Below are 21,354 nucleotides of genomic sequence, written 5' to 3'. Positions count from 1 at the left end.
TAGCCTTTGATAAGCCAAGAATGTATTGACCCCTTGTGATGAGTTAACCAATTAATTTGTCAAGTTGATTAATTAATCATATTAACATACAATATGCGTGGCAACACAAACAAATCACCAACTAAAATGAAATGCAGTGGAAAATAAAGTTGACACAGTAATTTGTTTACGAATGGGGAAAACCTCCTAGACGAAAACCCCACTGGATGATTTTAAGGTCACCATTCCTAAGAATCCACTATTATCACAACAAGCGGTTACAAGTAAAGGAATCCCAGTACTTTATACCAACTTACAGTTGAACTCTTACCCTAATACCTAATTGGACTTGTTCTGTAGTGACAATCTCTCATTTTCAATGCATGGCTCCTAGTAAGTGACTAACTAATAGATGTGCGGATCTCAATACGCAACTTAATCACTAACTTAAGAAAGATGTTGGTTACAAAGTTCTTCAGTTCATCAACATGGTGAAGATCACGAAACTTCTTGGTCACAAAACCCAACGGTGTACAAATGCAGTAGCTTCTTCAAGAGAAAGAAAAACTAGGGCAAATTCTGTCTCCGATCACAATTTGCATGAACAACACTTTGCTTTACACTCGTGCAACTGTGCAACCTTTTACGGCCCTTAAAATAATCATTATATATGTTTAGGGTTGTGAGAAAAGAAAGCCTAAACATGTACACACGGATTGGAGTGAAATCAGATCTGAAAAACTGATTTTCATAATTCTCGATAGATACCCTATCTATCCAGCAACTGTCGAGTATCAGGCCAAAGCTGCTTTTAAGCTTCAATAGATGCTATTTGTTGAGTTTTAAAATCTAGCACTTCATCACTTGTTTCTTGGACAGATTTGCATGGCTTTAACACTTGGACTTGAAACCTTGTTTCTTGAAGTATTAAACACATCCTAGATTTATCCAATTATAAGTAAAGTGCATTTTGTCAAAGGATTAGCCAATTCTATATTGACATATATTCCTAACATGAATCACATATGTCCTAATGGAACCAAACTTACCTCATCAAAATTTGTCTTCACCTTCTTCCCCTAGGCCAAGTTTTGATCCACCTCACCCAATGGAACCACCAGCTTCCTTTTCAGACCCTCCTTCTCTAAATCCCCATCCATGGCCATCGTGGCTGGAGCTTCCCTGGTAAGCGTTTGCCATGATCCTTTACTATTCTGAACAGAGGCGTCTTTCATTCTCCTTACATCCCGAACCCTTACCTTGATGAGCCCCACTTTTAATTAGCTGCTCCTTGTTTTGTTTCAGTGCTGTGTTCGGAATGTTATTCCTCACTTTTGGTTTTCTATTACTATTGGTCTCTTGAACCATGCTACCATTATTGGGGCCCAAGTTGAAAGAGCCCATCTTCACTCCTTTAAAAGTCACTATATGTGGTTGTGTAATTTCTGAGCCCAAAGTCACCTTTTCAATTGGGCTTGGGTCCATTGCACTAATACCATCCTTTGTATAGTTTACTCCAGCACCATCTTCCCTTCCCCTGATTTCTAAGCATGTATCTGTTATATCCGAATTAAATGCCTTGATTTCGGGCCCCGAGATATCAGCCTTGGTAATCATGTTTCTTCTTGACTCCCTGTCAATCGCCGCTACTTCCTTCTGAAAAGTTCCACTGTCAACCACGATTACTAAATCCATAAAATTTTTCAGCGTGATTTTCGGCTTTATTTCTTCTTCATTCAATGTGTGTTCAACCTCCATCACCATTGCATCCTTCACCACCGACTAATCTCCGCCATCTTTTATCGTTGCAGTCACCATAAAGTGAGCAAAATGAGTACTAGTCTTCCCTTTCTCTCCAACATGCACGTGTACTCGCTGAGGGCATTGGAGTTTTTCTATGCTCGCCCCATACTGTTGGTCATATGCCTGCAATGATCCTTTACTTCGCAACCACATTCCACAGTCCTTCTCATCATGATTCAGCTTGCCATACCAATAGCAGAAGATTGGCAGCCATTCATACTTAAAGATTACCCACACTGACGTCGATCCTCCAAAGTTAATCAGTCTTCCTCAATACAGAGCTTGTCTAATATTGATTCTCACATGAACTCGAATGTACTCCCTAGAAGATTATTAGTCGTCGAGACATCCACCTCCTCAACCTTGCCCATCGTTTTGCCAATCCACTCACCAACCTCCCTCGTCATCCTTCTTGTTGGTAGGTCATGAATTTGGACCCAAAAGCTAGCCTTGTCAAAGATGATGTTTTGTATCTGTTCATCCTTTTCCAATTTGTGAACTGCTATGAGATACTTATCAAAGGACCAGGGACCTTTATTTAAAACATGAACCATATCCATCTTGTCCTTAAATAAAAATATTGCTTTATTTTCCCCTAAATCATGAACCTTAAAGCTCAACTCCCTCTTCCATGCACTCTTCAATGTACTTGCCATAGCTTCAAGGTTTACTCTCCTTTTCGTGAAGAACCTTGCCACTATCACTGCCCCTTCAACCCATATGTTTAAGTAGCTTCATTTGTTACAAAATATGTTTAAAAAGATTCTGTAAGCTCAAATGCGTTGTCCAAAATGCTCCTCAAAAATCTGTCAAAGTCAAGTGTGCTGTACAAAAAATACTATCAAAGTTTTGTCCACTAGCTACTATAACTATACAATATGTTGGCCAATAATTGTACAAAAAACAAGGAAAACAACCAATATAGTGTTTTTCAAAGGTTATCAATATTAGAATCTATTGAAGCTTGCAAAATATGCCACTAAATATGAATTAGTAAATGGAAAAAAATAAATAAAAGGAAAATATAAGTTTAAGTTATAGCAAAATTCATAACAACTATGCACACCTGACTCAAGCCATATAACCCAACATGATTTTGTCCAACCAAAAATCCACAATCAAAAGATTCCTACATATGACTTTCAAACAAATCAATATTTCATTTTCTATGCTAATGAAAGTAACTGGGTAGTAGCATATTAGACAAAATTTATAAGTGATAGCAATAATTAGTGTGTAGGATATAACCAAAGAAAGTTATATGCATACCTGATTCAGACCATATAACTCAACAACATTTCCTTGTCCAACCAAATTACTACAACCCAAATATTCTTGTACATGACATTTAAATAAATTTATGTATCACTTTTTAATAGTAGAAAATGTTTAATAGGATATTAGACAAAATATGTAATTAGTAGCATCATACCTAAGTTATGTTGTCTACTAATTGTGATGGTTGTTTAACATTACTATGTTCTTTGTTAGAATTAATATTAACTGAGGAATTGACCTATGTGAAAAAAAAAAAATTTCACATAAAACAAATTTATGAACCTACAAATTAATGTTCTATAATGGAATGTAAATGAACTTAGTTTATTTAGGCCAACACATGATTTTACTTGTCTTGCTCCACTAGTCTTTTTGGGTTGAGCATTCTTACTTTGAGATTTTTTTTTTTCCTTTCTAATGGACTTTTCAACATTTCTCATTTCTTGCAAATGCTTCAATAATTTGTCAAAACATTTATCAACATGTTCATACATCATCTCTCTCTCTCTCTCTCTCTGCTGCAAGTGTGTTAATTTGAAGACATTTGTGACTCAAATGAGAGAGACGCTTTCCCATTGACTATTGTGCACTACCATAAACATCAATGCCACAATAGTCCTTGATAGAACCAAACTTTGCATCTTGTGTCCATATTTTCAATACATAAAGGCCGAAATTCTCTTAACATGGGAACATAGAATTCCCAAAAAGCTAAACTTCATGCAGTTGCATTAGACTGTAGTTGTTGAGGCTTCATATTTAACTAAGTGCTCTTGAGTTGTGTTTCGATATTTTACTCTGTATTTTATAATAGAATAAGATTTACGAGCCTTGTAAATAGTACAATCCACAATCTTCACATATTCATCTTGAAACATTTTGAATATTTTTGGAGTGTACAACTCTACAACATCTCTCAACATCTTGAAATCAACTAGTAAAACTGGTTTTGTTTGACTCATTTTGAACTCTGCTTATAGTTCTTGACTTCGCTTATTAGACGATACTTTAGAATAATGTTCAAAATATTACAAAAGACCATGTTTTGCTTCAAGTATTTCTTCAACACACTGTTCATTGACTCATTACGTTGAGTGTTTTTCATATCAACATTGAACATATGTCGACCATATACCATAGAACATTTCTCTTTCACATCAGACATTTCACGCAACCATGAATTATTAGTAAGATCATATGTCTCAAGCATGTTATTCCAAGCAACTATCCATTCATCTTCAAAATCATACACACAATAACTAAGATCATTTTGAAATTGGCTTGATGTATTAAAAACATGATGTAGACGCTTAGCAGCATTTTGATAAATCTGCCACACACATAGACGGTAATTTGATTCAGGAAACACATCTTCTAGTGCATTAGCCATTGCGGCAAATTAATTTTTAAATATAGTTATTGGTTGTTTCCTTGACATTGCACTCAAAAAAGTTTTAAACAACCACTTGAATGACATTATGGTTTCATCATAAAGTGAAGCTGCTCCAATGATAATTGATTGTTTATGATGATTAACCCTAACGAATGGAGCAATGGGTCGACCATATGAATTTGTTTGATAAGTCGTGTCAAAACATATAACATCTCAAAAGTGTCCATAATCAACTATAGATTTAGAATCAGTTCAAAAAATATTCAGAATTTGATTATCATCATCAAGTTGTGTAGAATAAAAATAAGATGGATCTTCTAATTGCATCTTTTTAAAGCAATCCATCACAGTGCAACCATCTCCTCTCTTTAAAGCCTCTCTCCTCTTGGAATTTACATGATTTTTATAGTCAACATTCAAAAACCCAAGATTTTCATAACCACCAACTTGCATGCTCAATAATTCTATGGTTTGTTTTATTGATATCTCAGATTTTTTTGCATCATCTGTAAAAGCTTGTTTGGCAAGTGTAATTTTTCTATTTGATCTTAACATATGTTTCATTGGAGAAAGAGCAAACTCATGCTTATGTTGTTCGTGAAAAGAACAACTTCTAACATACCATCATTTTGAAGTTGACAAGTTGTTTGTACTAAACAACCAATTTCGTGAAATTGGGTGATAGAAAGATACTTGTTCACGACGTTTGTCAATAGCTAGTTCACATTGTTTTGAACGACAAAATGTTCACCTCTTAATATGTCCAGCACTCCCTCGGCTTATATAATGTTTCCTTACACTAAAGCCCCTTCTGTGAGCATATTGTTTGTAAAACTCATATGCACTATCATCACAATCAAATTTTATTTCAATCGTTGGTGCCTTAATCTCCTTATTATGTTTACTCGAGGTGTTTGGACTTCCATCAATAGGTTCTACTTGAGCTTCTTCCTAAATCCAAAAACCAATAAAAAGCAATAGTGTTAGGAATATTCAATATAAAAAATAATATTCAAATTTTTTATTAAACACAGCAAAGAAACCATAGTTGCTTATAGTCTTATAAACAATCACGATGAACAAAAACAACAATATTCAAAACTCAAAATACCTAAAAATCTTATTAAACAGAAATTATGCTCAAACTCCCTAAAAATAAGTAGTAAAAAATCATGGCCATCAACAATAAATGCCCATTCAAAACCAACAAAACCATCAGCTCTTAAGCTATAGAACTCAAATATTCTAACTTCAAATATAATGCAATTTAAGAAACAAATTTAAGGAAATAATGATCTTTAAAACAATGTTTTATTTTTTTCAATTACAATAAATTTAGTGAAAATCAGACTTGAAAAAATTGATAGCTATTGACTTTGTCACTGTTAGGGAAAATGTCGAGAAACGATGAAATGGTGGTCCTTGGTGGCGAATATATGGGTGTGGGATGGGAATGGCAAAGAGAGAGAAGGTTGCTAGGTGTGGCATCGGTTGAGTGAGAAAGTGAATGGGGTGGAATTGGCAAAGGGGGAAGGGGGTGAAGAGGAGGAATGGAGATATGGTCAGGTGAGATCGGCAGTCATTGCATGTGGCCATGATTCTTTGGCCGATCTAGGATTTTGAGAAAAACAAATGTGGAGGAGAAGGATGAGAGAAGCTTGGCTGTGTGTGGGACTGTTGTGCCGTCTGGTATAGATTGAAACAGAGAGAAGTTGTTAATGTTAAGTTAACAGCTATTTTCTTAAAATGGGTCATGTGCATGTCACATGACCCTTCATATGTGTTTCTTTATTTGTTTGACATCTGTCCTATTTGCAGTAGTTGCTGCAAGCTTGTGTGGAGGAAATCCTTGTCTTTCATCAAAAATGATAGATTTCTTACTCGATTGGGTAGCATTTTTATCGGTCATACTTCTTCTTCTTCTTTTCTTCCCAAATTTAATTTCAATGGTTTCAAGCCATTAGGGCCCATCCACCGTGCCCATCATGCATGTTGTGGGTAGCTTTTATTTAATTAAATGTAATTTTCATGTTTTAATTTGAATTGATTTTTATAATGTTATATGAAAATTTCTTGAGGTTGCTATTTGAAGCATGTACTTTAATATAAAAATATTTTAAGCAAAACAATGAGACTCCAGGTACATGTTTAGATAAAAAGTATTATTATGATTATTAATTTACTAGAAATATCTCTAGTAACATACGATAGTTCTTTTTTTTTTTTTTTTTTTGGAGAGAGTTTCAACTTATGGTGTCCGCTCCTGATGATAGCTCTTTATTATCAGACCAAAACACTAATCAGTTTTTGGTGTAGGCGGGGATTGAACCCCATATCTCTTATACAACCATCAGAGACTTTACTAATTGAGCTAACTAGAACCCACACATACAATAGATCTCAAAAAACAAGAAAAAAGAAAGAAAAGAGTAACGTATAATATAAAACATTACGGTATTTTTTTATTGGTATTTTGTGTGCTTATTACGTCCAATCTTTTGTTAGGCAGACTAATATTTATTATTCTTTGTGCTTCTCCTTTCTCTTTTGTTTTTGGTTTTTCTAAGCTTTTGATTGAACATAGAAGAAAATTTCAATTAGATATATATTCTTTTAGTTGGCTTTTTTAATGCATGAATATAGTTGGCTTACCTATATTGTAATTACTGCTCATTGCTTTGTTTTGTTTTTATTTTTCTTTTGTAACCATAATTGTTTAGTTCTACCACCGCGCACTCTTGGTGTAGTGGTTACTACACAAGTATAAAAGCTTGTGGGGTGTGAGGGGAAAGGGTCGGGGTTCAAGCTTCCAAGAATGAGCTAGAGTAGAATTCTATCTTGTATAAAAAGAAATTGTTTAGTTCTTAATGTTTAATAGAAAAATAATGATTAATCTAAAACCTTAGTTTTAAAAAGCTAGAGAGAAACCTAACACCATAGAACTAAAATCTTCTCATTCTCTCCACCTTCTCCATCTGCAATTGTTAATTACTATAAGATGAGATTAAAACCATCACACACAAAGAAACCTTCAAAATTCTTGGTGTTGTTTAGTGCTTGAGAATCATTGGAGAATACCCAAAATCTCCAAGTGGCCTTGGATTGACCAAAAAGAATTGGTTTTACAATTGGAGGATTAAGTCACAGCACTACATAAAACATTGGCTATAGTAGTGTCTTTTTTAGTGGCATTTTCAAAAAATTCTGCTATAGGTATTAAAACGATACCATATCCAATAAATAAAAAAATTGCCTATAGTTGCGTTTTAGAAACGCTGCTATAGATTTGGATCTATAGTGATGCTTTCCAAAACGCCGCTATAGACCTCGATGAACCAATAGTAATGGTTCTACATCAACATTTTGTACCATTTTTATAGCCCAGATGGATCTATAGCAAAGTTTATAGGATTTATAGTGATGTTTTTCAAACGCCACTATAGCCCTTGAATTTTGTAGTGCAAATCTAAACCAAAGACTGACAAGGAGAAAATATTAGAGGAATTTGTTACTAGTAGGAACTGGAAACTCATGTACATAGTCATTACATATTTTGGAGGGTTTTGTAAGTGATATGTATTATGTACTGCAACTATTCTTGATTAGTGGATCATTTAGTGCTAGAGGCCCGAAGAATTTTTTCTGCCTATTTCTCGTTCTGCCTATTTCTCGAGTTTTTCTCTCCGTAAATACTTTGATGTCCTGCTATAGTTATATGGGTTTTGCTGCTATATTTTATATGTATGATATTGTCAATTGGCTAGTTACTTAAAAAATTGGGCCTAATTCTCTAGTTAGATTGAAATTAACAATGGTCTACTCTCAGTTTGGGTTCTCATCCAATTGTTATGATTTAGCTCTGCTACCATGTGAAAAGTTTGAATGATTGTGTATTAAACTGCAAGTAATAAGGTACAAAGATCTATCTTATATATAAGTAGACATGGTGTACTGTACAAGTAACCTACACTATGGACCTAAGTCCATTGGGCTTATATGCTAATTTTTTTTTTAAATTGACATTAGTCATAATTTTGGGGTCTAAATTGTGTTTCTTTCAATGGAGAACGAAACTACAGTCCATGCACAAATCAGCTACCCAAACGCATTGGCTATGGGTGTAGACCCATGGTAAATTGTCAGCCTTGAACACCCAAAGGGCATATTTAATTGAAAATATTTATTATTTAGTTTATCAAAAATAACATATTTGTATACCTTTTGTGTTTTCTAAAACTATTCTTATTCATATACTCTAATGTGTAATCCTTAATTTATTTAACAAAATAACCTTGGTTTAAAATGTTTAAAGAATATTAATTATGAATCATATAATTTAAAGGATAATTATACATGAATGAAAGAGAGAACATATTTGTTTTAAATTAGATAAAATTGACTTGATGAAATTCTCTTGGGCAAGAGAAAATAATATATTGGTCATTTATAAATTATAGACTAAAATTTATGTATAATTTCTTAGATACAATGCATTTGATTCCCCCAATCAAATTCATATACATGATTGTTGAACAATAAAACATAATTAATGACATTTTTTCAATAACAATCAAATTCAATACAACTATTAATTTTAATTTAATTGGAGAACTTAATATACAACATCTTAGGAACTATAGTTGTTCTGAAGATTAGGTAAGGTTGATTGATATGTTATAGCTCAGGCTAAAGTAATTATTGATAATTTTTTCATTGTCGAAATTCTACTTATAATTATCATGTAATGATTTAGTAATTAAACAAACCTTAAGTACAATTTATGTTATTTTTTTAAAACTTATAAAATGACCAAACTATAATCATTTTAAGTCATATTATAATCATTTGTGCATCTAAAATTCTGAGTTCAACTTAAAATAATTAATATTCCATATTCCACTTATACTATATTTTTTAAATCCCATATTTATATCTTACAACTTTTTAACATTACAAAACATTTATAAAATAGGAAAAAAATCTATATTTTTCAATTAAATTTGACATATGAAAAAAAAAAATATATATATATATATATATTTTTTTTTTGAGAAAAACACACACACACACACACATATATATATATATATATAGGGAAAGGGAGATGAAATAAGAGAATACACTCACACGCCAACACTAAAACTACATGTGGCAGTTAAAGTTTTAAAAATGAAAAATAAAAATAATGCGGGGTCGGGGCAATTTCCTCTTCTAGCCACCTCCCTACAAACTATATATATATATATATATATATATATATATATATATATATATATATATATATATATTCATTAATTGGTATCGGTGTACTTGTTAAAGAGGTTTTAAAAATATCTCATTTATATTTAGAAGTAATAAAAATTAATAAAAAGGATTTTGTAAATTAGAGGTGACTCCACTTCCAATAAAAATCCAATCAATTATAATAAAAAATTTTATATTAAAAGGATACATGTATAGTTGTGCACCGTTCACAGTATACATAGCATCTGAAGTTCACCAGCCATCAGAGTGATGTATTTGATAGGTATAAACAGTACATGACTTAAAACAAATAACTAAACATTTGGCCAAAGGGTTAGGGGTACTAGATATATATTACTCTTGAAGTAGAAGAAAGCCATGTCCTACACACAAACACCTCCATGGAGAAGATTTATCAATGCATGGCCAAGCTGATGCATGGAATGGTTTGTTGGGCTTAAAGAAATGGGAGATCTCTTGCATGTGTCGCCGAAGATAGGACTATCGGAACCGAACAGCACTATACTTAGCAAAAGAAGTATGCATGTGATTGTTGTACTGATGACCAAATCTAGATATATCTGATCTCCTCCAAGACTAGTGTGTAAATTGTAAATGTTAATTATACTGAGTTTTAATATTATCAATAATTTTTTTCTGAATATTTTATAAATAATAATTAAAAAAAATTATTTTAAAAATAAATAATGATGCTGATGACGGTACTTTATAATTGCTCTCCGCAATCTTTGAAGAGACTAGGTTATAGCCCCCATCGGGATGGTGATTGAATATCTCTCTCTCTCTCTCTCTCAAACTAATGTTTTTGTATTGTATACGTACGTAGAGAGGACATAAAGCAAGTTGTTCTAGTATTATAGAACCCCCTCCTTCCCCCAAAAATAAACCCAATCATATTTTCAATGACTAAAATTTAGGTATAGTTTCTTAGATACAATGCTTGAATTCGATTTCCTCTCAATCAAATTCAAATACATGATTATTGACCAATAAAACAAAATTAATGATATATTTCTCAATGAAAATTAAATTTAATGCAACTATTTATTTTAATTTAATTAGAGAACTTATTATACGACATCTTAGAAACTATACTTGATTTACTCTATATATATATATATATATATATATATATATGTATGTATGTATGTATGTGTGTATGTGTGTGTGTGTGTGTGTGTGTGTGTGTTATTTTATAAATTAAAAAAATTTATATTGAAATTTTCTTGTATGAGGGAAGATAATATATATCATGTTAAAGTTTTGTTTTAAGTATAAATTATGTATACTTATGTTAATATGAAACCACATATGTAAAGAAATTGGTAAGAGATTTATGTTAAGTGTTTACAAATAAAGTAAGATAAAAATAAAAAAGGCACTATAATAAAATTACAATTTTGAAGTTTCAAGTTCATTATTTATCCCTACACTTGCATTTTAGGAGAAAACTCCTAAAAATTACAAGGAAAGGATATAAATTGAAAGGCAAGACATTACACAAACTAGCATATATATGACATTTGGTAAACTTATGTTACCAAGCTTTGATCATCTCCCATCATCAAAGGCCAACATTATGTGATGTTTCACACTATCATAACCAGTGGTTATTTTATTATTAACATCATATTCACGAGAATCAGATGGCCCACCAAGTAAGTATTCAGTCTCTTCCAAGTTGGAACCTACATTAACCCATGAATGCTTTTCCATCTTTCTTAAACCTTGAAGTTTCATTGCTACTTCCTTCATATTAGGTCTATCCTCCCCTTTCAATCTTAAGCACCTCGTTGCAAGATTCGAAACTTCTTTCAGCTGCTCTGCATTCTCTTCATTGGCTATATTCTTTTCAAGAACTTCAAACAATCTATTTTCTTTCAAAGAAGAAAGAAAATACAGAGCAAGGCTTCTCTCCTCCTCAGGCCTATCAAATGAAATTGCCTTTTTACTTGTTAATAATTCCACAAGGACCACTCCAAAGCTATAAACATCACTTTTCTCTGTCAATTGGCTTGTGTGCAAGTATTCGGGATCTAAATATCCGAAAGTTCCTTGCACCATTGTAGCTATGGCTTGTGTTTGGTCAAGTGGAACTAATCTTGATGCTCCAAAATCTGATACCTTTGCTATGTGTTTACCATCTAGTAATATGTTTGAAGATTTGACATCTCTATGGATTATAGGTGGAGAAGCCGCAGAGTGCAAATACGAAAGTGCTTCTGCAGATTCTGTAGCTATCCTAAGACGAGTTTCCCATGGTACAATAGACACCTTGCTTTCATGGTGTATGTACTCAAAGAGAGTACCATTGGGTACAAATTCATAAACTAGCAAAGGAACTTGTGTCTCCAAACAACAACCCAATAGTTTAACCACATTTGTGTGATTAATTTGAGAAAGTACAATTAACTCATTGATGAACTGCTCAATTTGGCTTTGATCTACTATTTTTGACTTCTTAACGGCCACAATTCTATCATCTGGTAAAAATCCTTTATAAACAGTACCAAACCCTCCTCGACCAATGATTAGATTTTCATCATAATTGTTGGTAGCCTTCTCCAACTCTTCTGTTGTAAAGATTTTCACCACGTTAGTTGAATTATCTTGTCTAGAGAGTTGTTGTTGTAATATTAAACCACCATTCTGCTGAAAGAAACTTTGTTTAAGCTTCATTAGCTTTCTTTGATTTACTATCAAGTACAGCGAAGAGCTACAGACAAGCATAGCTATAATGCATATGCCAATACCTGTATTTGAAAGAAACAAATGTAATACTCCATATATATATATACACTAAGAGACGTTGTATAGTTTCTTTTTCTTTTCGAAAATTTGGGAATCAATTCAATTTAAATCTATATTATATTTGGAAGTTAAAATGCTAAAGAAGAGAACAAGAGAGGTTAGTAACAATAAAGAAAAACTTTCTTTCTCACAATGTAAAAATAAAGATAAAATATAATAAAATTTGACAATATAAGAGATCAATTTTGAGAGTATTACCATTCCAAAAAAAAAAAGATTTTGAGAGTATTAGCTTTCTTCACAGAGAGAGAGAGAGAGAGAGAGAGAGAGAGAGAGAGATGACTATTTCACTCTCTATTCCCATTCTCTCATTCCATGCAGATATTTCCAGATTGGTCAGACTTCAATTAAATATATCATATTACAGTATTTCAATTTAATCTTTTTATTTGATGATAACCAAAAGTAAATAAAAAATAAACAAAAAATAATGGAATACATTTATTCTATAAATTTATAAATATAAACTAAAAATTAGGTTGGTAAACAAATTGAGTTAAGTCAAATATTAAAAGTTCAAGATTATTTATTTAATTTTGTATTGAACACATGGGCAATGATTTTAAATTATTTCCCACCACATTGAATAACCCACTTTTGCTTTTTTTTTTTTTTCCTGATAATACTAACTAATTGGATTGACAAAATCTCAATCCAACGATAAGTTGAAGAAAAGATGCCAATATTATGTGGAAGTTCTAACCCAACCAATCTAAACAAAAAAGAATTACAATTCAAATTACCTTTCATTTTTCCAGACAAACTATCATTCTTTATTACTATTAAAATAATGCTAGAGAAAAAAATTATTTTATAAAAAAAAATATACAAACTGCTAATGTAGTGAACGATTATTAGTAAATGAAAAAATAATATTAATTGTGAGCCACATAAACATTTTGTAAAAATATTATAAAATAAAATGTTGTAAAATAGTTTGTAGATGTTGCATGACTCTTACTATTTATCATTTTGCAACAGTAAAAAATTAAATCTCTTTTTTTTTTTTTCCCTTAAAAATGGTAATGGCACTTACCTCAACCATTTGAGGGTTTTTTCCCCCTAATTTGATTGTTTCAACTAGGGGTGGCAATTCGTGTTCGCGTGTTGGGTTCGTGTCGTGTCAAGTCATGAGTATTCGACTACATAGGTCAACACTAACCCGACCTGTTTATTAAACGGGTCAAGATTTCTCAACCCTAACACGACCCATTTATTAAACGGGTCAGTCGTGTCGACCTGTTTATCAGATTTTATCAAAATGAAAAATAAAAATTAATGAAAAAACAAACAAATAAATATTGTTAATATAAAATTTAGAACTAACGAGTAACTGCATCACAAATAATCATTCAAAGTTAAAGCATATCTCAATATCACAAATAATCAATCACAATATGTCAAAGAAAATAAATCACAACAACTAATAAGTTTATATACCTAGAGTTTGAAGGGTATATTGGTAAAATATCATTTAATTAAACGGGTCAGACGGGTCAAACAGGTTCTATGTGTTCAACCCTAACCCAACCCATTTATTAAACGGGTTAGTCGTGTCAACCCGAATATGACACGAACCCGTTAAGCCTCAACCCATAACCTGCTAATTTCGTGTCGTGTCGTGTCGGGTTCGCGGGTCGTGTCAAATTTTGCCACCCCTAGTTTCAACCATCTGAGATATAACTACAAATAATTATAGTTTAGGGGGAAAAAAAGTGTCTTAATCATATGGAATTTTGTTAGTGTTGGATAAATAACACATTAGGGAGATTCTAATTAAAGAATTTATATAATATAAAAGACATAACTTAAGGCAGTAGGTTAAGCCCATAGATATAATTTTAATAATATTGAGTGCTATCACACAATTCTATAATGTAAGTGATGCTAGCTATAGAGTCAAATTTTTTGATGAACTTGTCATAAGTTGTTAAGAAGTTATAATTAAAACAAAGAGGTTAAAATTGAAACATTACTTTTAGATAAATTCATAATAACACTTTTTTTTACAATCCACCAGTCATAACATAAAATGTCAAACATTATAAGAAAAGTTATGAAATTTTTTTATGTCACTAGACTTTTATTGTGTGAATATTCTTCACAATCAATGATGACTCTCACTATAAATTTAGGTAATAAAGTTCATTATTATGTGAGAGAAGAGAATATCATAAAGATGTACTCTTGAAGTACAAATTAATAAATTAATTTACTCATATATATATATATATATATATATGGTACAGTCGTAATTGACAATCAACTGCAAACTCAATAAGCATTTTTCAAGAATGCACCACAATATAAATTAGTAATTAAAGTGTTGTATTTAATACATACAAATTGTTTTACACAATAAAAAATACCTATAAAACCATGATTTAAAGTCACAATTTCAGTTATTTTTTAGAGTATATATAATATTGTGTAAAATAGTTTATACACAACAAGAATTTTCCATAATTAAATATACTTACCAATGGCGAGCTTAATTGCTAGATTGGATGATGGATGGACACATGCCCCTCCGTCATCAAAATGGTACCCCACGCTGCACACACAATAATAACTTCCTGGGTCATTAACACAATTAGTGTTTTTGCTGGTGCAGTTGTTATTGCCCTCTTTGCATTCGTCAATATCTGGTGGTAACAAAGCCCACATTTTAGTAACTTTGAGGAAATATAAATACAAGCAAGGGTTATAAAAAAGTTCGTGAACACAATTTTTATATCACAATTCTGGCGTAGTTAGTGAAAGTAATTCTCTGCCATTTATAGTTGACTATATCAAAATTATACCAGAAGAATACCTTGGCAACCGTCTTTGAGGTATGGGTTCCCACGGTAACCATCCAAGCAGAGGCAAAAGTATCCTCCATTTTCGGAACCCGTACAAGTGCTATTCCCTCCACATGAGTAATTCTTTGTGTTCACATCACATGTTTCATTACCGACCGCCCATGTTTCATTTCCGACTGCCCAATCAAGAACCATTGGCATCTTTTCTGGAAGAGTTTGAAGGGAATCAGTTGAGAAATCGAACTTGTCCTTTTGCACAATAAAGGAATAGCTGCATGGATTAAAATTCCATACTTTTAAATGACTATTAAAGCTATGTGCTTCCAATGTAATATTTTTCATTCCTTTTGGAATTTCCGTCTGGCAACACCCGATCCCAGAGCAAGAGCCATTGACCACGTTGCTAGCGTCTACACATACCGACGTGCAGCCGAGGGAGAAAGATTCATTGTTCTTAAAACCATCAAGGTATGCGTAAGTGTCACACCCGACGGCCATGAACATGTTTTGAGTGTCAGAAATTGTGAAATAAAGTGACCAGAGAGTGGGGTGATTGCTATTATTCACAAGTGCACCAGTGTTGTTGTAACAGTCCCTGGCTGTGTAGGCCAAGATCTCTATATTGTGGTCTTCGATGGAAATGTTTTTAACAATGACATCTCCATACGTAGGTTGGCTTGTCGAGTTATCACAAGTGATGGAAAAACTTTCATCTAGGTAACATCCTTCATTCATTCCAAAAGGATATGGAATTTCTACACCTCCACAACTGTTCTGACAATTAGGTAGGGCTGATGGATATAGTACAGCTGAGGCTGAAGTGGTCAATGATAATAACACAGCAACCCATGTGACTTGCAAAAGCATCTTGTGGAATTGGAAACCCATACAGCACCCAATATTTTCTGGGAAGAGGAGTTTACTGTGTTGTTGTACAAAAAAACTTCCTATATATAGATGCTAATTTTATTTATTTATTTATTTTATGACAAAGCTCATGTCCAGTGCAGTACACAGTGGAATTTTAGTAGATGCTGGAATTTTATATGCATTAGAAAATTAAGATAGACCCGTTCAAATCATATACCGGATGTTACTTATATTTGTATAATATTTGCCACAGTTATCTATGACGTCAAGCTCTAGAGTCCATGATGCTGAGACTTTGATAAAGTCATCAGAACGAGTCAATGACTAAATGGAGTGAATCAATAATACAATGAAGGTGGACTTTGAGAGAGGGGTTCAAATCTCATTAACACACTACCCTCCCCATATATATTTAACTAAAAAAGAACAAAGTGGTGAAGTCAATTGCAGACACCTCCATTTCCTCAAAAAAAAAAAAAAAAAAAAAAAATTGCAGACACCCCCTTAGTTACATCTCAGTTCTCAAGTAACTCAAATGAGAAAATAGTATTAATCAGATAAAAAGCTTCATTAGTTATAACCATCAAATATCAAGTGCCTTATAGCATATATATAGTGGCGTTACTCATTTTGAATTCCACCATCAATGTCCATTATTTAAGTATCGAATTGTTAACATATTAGCATAGGCACAAGAAAACAAAATTATAACCAGCAGCTGCTCCTGTGATTGTTCCACTCAAAATATACAAAACAGTGTTTTTCTTTTTTCTTTAAATTATTGAAAGCACTTCAGCTCAGTATTATGAGTTTTGGACCTTCCCAAAATTATAATCTCATTATAATACAATTAATTACATTAAATGATGTGCAACTTTGTATAAATCGCAATCTCCCAACAACATAAATATATTCTTTAAGACTACTTGTTCAAATTTTAATTTGGTCTACGCAGTATTAGAAATTAAGCCAAGGCCAAACTGCCAAAGTCGCTGACGTAAAATGATTGAACCTCACAGTCTTGTAGACTAGGCCAAGGCCAAACTGCCAAAGTCCCTTACGTATAATGATTGGAACTTTATCTCTCTCTTTCTATGAGTTGGGCAAATGCATGTTACATTTTATGTAACTTTAAAAAATGTTATACCATTTAATAATTTATTATTAAATTTAATATTTAAATATTCAACCGATGGATTACATGTTCTATATATTTTTAACATGCATGTAAATTTTCATGTCAATCAAATATTATTTACCATTTAATCCATAAACTCATCTTTTATATATTATTTTAAGTTACAATTGAATTTAAACAATTAATTGATAACATAACTGTCAGTTTTTAATTACCTTGAAATTTTGCAAGTATGTAGAATATTCAAAGATACTATAATCTAACAGTGATAACTTTTAAGAAATGAATTCAATAACAAGTTATTAAATGTTGTAACATTGTTTAGAGTTACACCAAGTATGTAACTTAAACTCATCCCTTCCTATATATACAGGGCTGGCTGAATAGGTCAGCAAGAAATGTAGTCGCCTAAGGCTCCAAATAATAAAAAGGTCCCCAAATTTTAACCAATATGGTTATTTATAATTAATAAATAAAATAATATTTTTTTACCAAATGAAAATCAAATAAAAAATAGAGAAAAATTCAAAGTCCACAATATTTTTCACAACACTTTTACAACTAATACTAAGTAGTAGGTTGTTACAACATGTTATTGATGGAAAAAAAAAATAATTATAGTGATATTTTCAAATAGAAAACAAAAGGCAATTTAAAACCTAAGATTTGTTGTAAAAAATATTGTGAATACTACACTTATAAAAAATAATAATAATAATAATATGAGTTGAGTTAGCAAATTTTTACTAGTTCTCATTTAAGTCTACCACTAATACTATTCTTTTATTTATCACTATCAATCTGCCACATCAATAAGTATGAAAAATTTTGTCTTTTTTTTTGTCTATAAAATTTCTATAAAAAAGAAAAAATTATATGTAGTTCATATTAATTAGTAGTAATTTTGTATTTAAAATAAGATAATCAATTTTCGTCTTAGGCCTCCAAATGCATCAAGCCGTCCTGTGTATATAAAAGTTATAACTAACATATATGTCTCCATTCAAGTGTGAATACTATAAGATTCTCGTTATATATGCCCACACATTATATGTAAGACCATTCTACATAATAAAATAAAATAAAACACCGGCACTCTTGTGAATTCAAAATGGTATTTTAATATTACCTATAAAATAACATAAGCATTATATTGTGTTTTTTTTTTTTTTTTTTTTTTTTGTTATGATTTTTATAATCCGTGTTATAATTTCTTCATTGTCGAAATTTCACTTAATTCTCATGTAATGAATTTTAGTAATAAAAAAAAATCCCATGTACAATATGTGTCAATTTTTGTTAAACTTATAAAATGATCAAATTATAACCATTTTAAGTCATATTGTAAGTTTGTAACCATTTGTGCATCTAAAATTTAGAGTTCAATTTAAATGATATTCTATATTCCACTTATAATATTTTTTTTTGAATCCTATATTTCTCTTATAACTTTTTTCCATTACAAAACATTGATAAAATATGGAAAAAAATTTATATTATTCAACTAAATTTGATATAAAAAAATATTTAAAGAAAACATCAAAAAAATAAAAATAAAAATAACGTCAGGGAGCAATTTTCTCGTCTTGCTTGCTACTTACAATTATTATTAATATATATATATATATATATATATATATATATATATTATTTGAAATAGAATTCATTATGAAATGAATGTTTTTGTAGGGTACACTTACGTATATATGTACGTAGAGAGGACATGAACAAGTTGTTCCAGTATTTTAGTAACCAAAAAAAAAATTCAATCTAGCAACTACGTACTCTTGTAAAGACCTGAAATTTATTTAATGTGTTAGTCGGTAAACATTTTCCTTTCAAGATGATGCCAGCCTCAGTGAACTGTGATGGATTTTTTTTTTTTTAGAGAGTTTTAACTTATGGCGTCCGCTTCTGATGACAGCTCTTTATCATCAGACCAAGACACCAATTAGTTTTTGATGTAAATGGGGATTGAACCCCAGATCTCTTATACAACCATCAAAAATTTTACCATTTAAGCTAACTGGAACTCACAGCTGTGATGGAATTAAAACCAAATGAATTGATAACATTTTCTAAACCCATGTCTAGGTCTTTTGTTGGGGTGGCAAAATCAACCCAAACTCATTTGTCCACCCAACCCCCCCCCCCCCCTCCCCCATTTAAATAAGACCCAAACCTATCAAATTATTAATTGAGTTAAATAGGTATTAACCAAATTAAACCTAATTAACATTAATTTTTATTTGGTTTTAACTTGGTACCCAATTAAACCCAATTATGGCCAAGAATTATTTTTATAAATCACCTAACTCTAAAATACCCGAAAATCACAACCTCACACTCTTGGTGCGTTGGTCACTTCAGAAATATAAGTATTTGTGAGGTGTGGGGTGCAAAGGCCAGAGTTCAAGACTCCAGGAGAGAGTTTCACAATATATACTTAGATTAGGTTAGAATAGAATTTCTATCTTGTAAAAAAAAAAAAAAAAAAAAAATCCATAACCACTAAAAAAACCAAAATACCCATTAAACCTAAAAAATTACCAAAATACCTCATAAACCTAAAAAATGGCATAAATACTCCCGAAACCTAATTAAATTTATCACCAATCAATTTTGGAGTAATTAATAACAAGTGTGCTAGTGTGTGGTTTTTTTGTTTTTTGTTTTTTTAGAGAAATGCTAGTGTGTGATTAATTTAACTAAAAAAAAAACTTTAATAATTGTCAAATTATTATCACGATGACTTATGTGCTAACGCCTGATATTGTTGTTGTGATATTGATATTGATATTGTTCCACTACCACGAAATTGTGCTTCATCTTCTTTCAGTGGAAACACTAATTTCTAAATCCTTGTTGAAGATATTTTCAACACCACATAAAGAAGTGTTTATTATTTATTTTTATGTACTAGGGGAAAAATTCCTCTCTATCTCTCAAGTGACAAGCAATCACTCCATGCATTAATCTTAGCTACAAGTTTCCTGATATTCTTGTGACTGAGGAATAAAGAATTGATGAACTTTTCTTACGCGGTATGACCATTGTAGTTTTCATTGATGTCCTAGTGAGATATTTAATTTAATTTAGTGTGTTGAACTTTTCACTGAGCTATTTAATTTAACTTGTTAAGAGGATATATAAATTGTATTTTTAATAAGAGACTTAAATTGAATCATGCTTACACTGAATCAAATTGGTGTCTTTTTAATGAACCTATAGTATCTATCATTGAAAAAAAAAATTATATTTAATAAATCCATCTTCAACTTTGGTTCATATCAAGTTTGGGACTTATAAAAAGGTAAGGAAGTTTCATTTATTCAATTATGATAACGCTGTTTCAAGGTATTTAGTGAAATTTTAAGGGATTTAGTTTATTTTGCCATGCACATCATGGGATTTAGTGAAATTTTAAGGTACCACATATTGTTAAGGAAATTGATAGTTATCTAAAAAAGAAGGTAACTTTGAGGCATGTTAAAAACCATTTCTTTAAATTGATAATTGTCATAGCTAGTCAAAGGAGTTTGGTATCCAAATATATATATATATATATATATATATATATATATATATATATATATATATATATATATATATCACACAATCATGTTCAAGTACACCACACACGCTAACATGTTCTGGAATGTACATAAATTTTCTAAGATAAAAAGTGTTCTTGAAAAAATATGTGCATAAATTTTCAAAATTATTTTGTTTATCAGTTTTTGTGTTACTTTTTATTTTTAAACGAGTTTGTAAACTTTCAAGATGAAACCAGTCTTAAAACACAAATTCACACCCCTTCTCACGTAAACAATAAATATTTTAACAATTATTACCTGTTTAAAAAAAAAATAAAAAAATAAAAATAAAAAAAAAACTTAATTAGCCAATGCAGTTGAAGTAGAACATATATATAGGATAATTCCTTCTTTCTTTTCATGGTTCCTATATATCCTCTTTTAGTTGCTGACTTTTCCCTAGATAACTAGGGCATA

At 31.2% G+C, this 21,354-nt stretch overlaps 1 protein-coding gene and 1 pseudogene across 1 annotated transcript; both read right to left on the bottom strand.

The window, feature by feature from the left end:
* Positions 1-1,761: 1,761 nt before the first annotated feature.
* On the bottom strand, positions 1,762-6,349 carry LOC142616756 (protein FAR1-RELATED SEQUENCE 5-like; annotated as a pseudogene).
* A 4,905-nt stretch (positions 6,350-11,254) lies between these two features.
* On the bottom strand, positions 11,255-16,224 carry LOC142617829 (wall-associated receptor kinase 1-like). Its single transcript, XM_075790790.1, has 3 exons — positions 15,345-16,224; positions 15,010-15,174; positions 11,255-12,471 (listed from the first exon to the last, which is right to left on the bottom strand). Exons 1-3 carry the CDS (start codon positions 16,219-16,221, stop codon positions 11,270-11,272), a joined length of 2,244 nt encoding a protein of 747 aa, XP_075646905.1. The 5' UTR covers positions 16,222-16,224; the 3' UTR covers positions 11,255-11,269.
* Positions 16,225-21,354: the final 5,130 nt, after the last annotated feature.

This window comes from Castanea sativa, chromosome 11, assembly GCF_040712315.1.
Source record: "Castanea sativa cultivar Marrone di Chiusa Pesio chromosome 11, ASM4071231v1".
Lineage (NCBI taxonomy): Eukaryota > Viridiplantae > Streptophyta > Magnoliopsida > Fagales > Fagaceae > Castanea > Castanea sativa.
Note: the sequence above shows the minus strand (reverse complement) of the source record. Positions and strands in the feature narration are given on the sequence as shown.

Coding starts and splice junctions, on each gene's coding strand:
- LOC142617829 (XM_075790790.1), bottom strand. CDS start 16,221: ATGGGTTTCCAATTCCACAAGATGCTTTTGCAAGTCACATGGGTTGCT. Junction 15,175..15,344: donor CCTCAAAGACGGTTGCCAAG/GTATTCTTCTGG, acceptor TGTTACCACCAG/ATATTGACGAATGCAAAGAG. Junction 12,472..15,009: donor AGCAATTAAGCTCGCCATTG/GTAAGTATATTT, acceptor TTTCAAATACAG/GTATTGGCATATGCATTATA.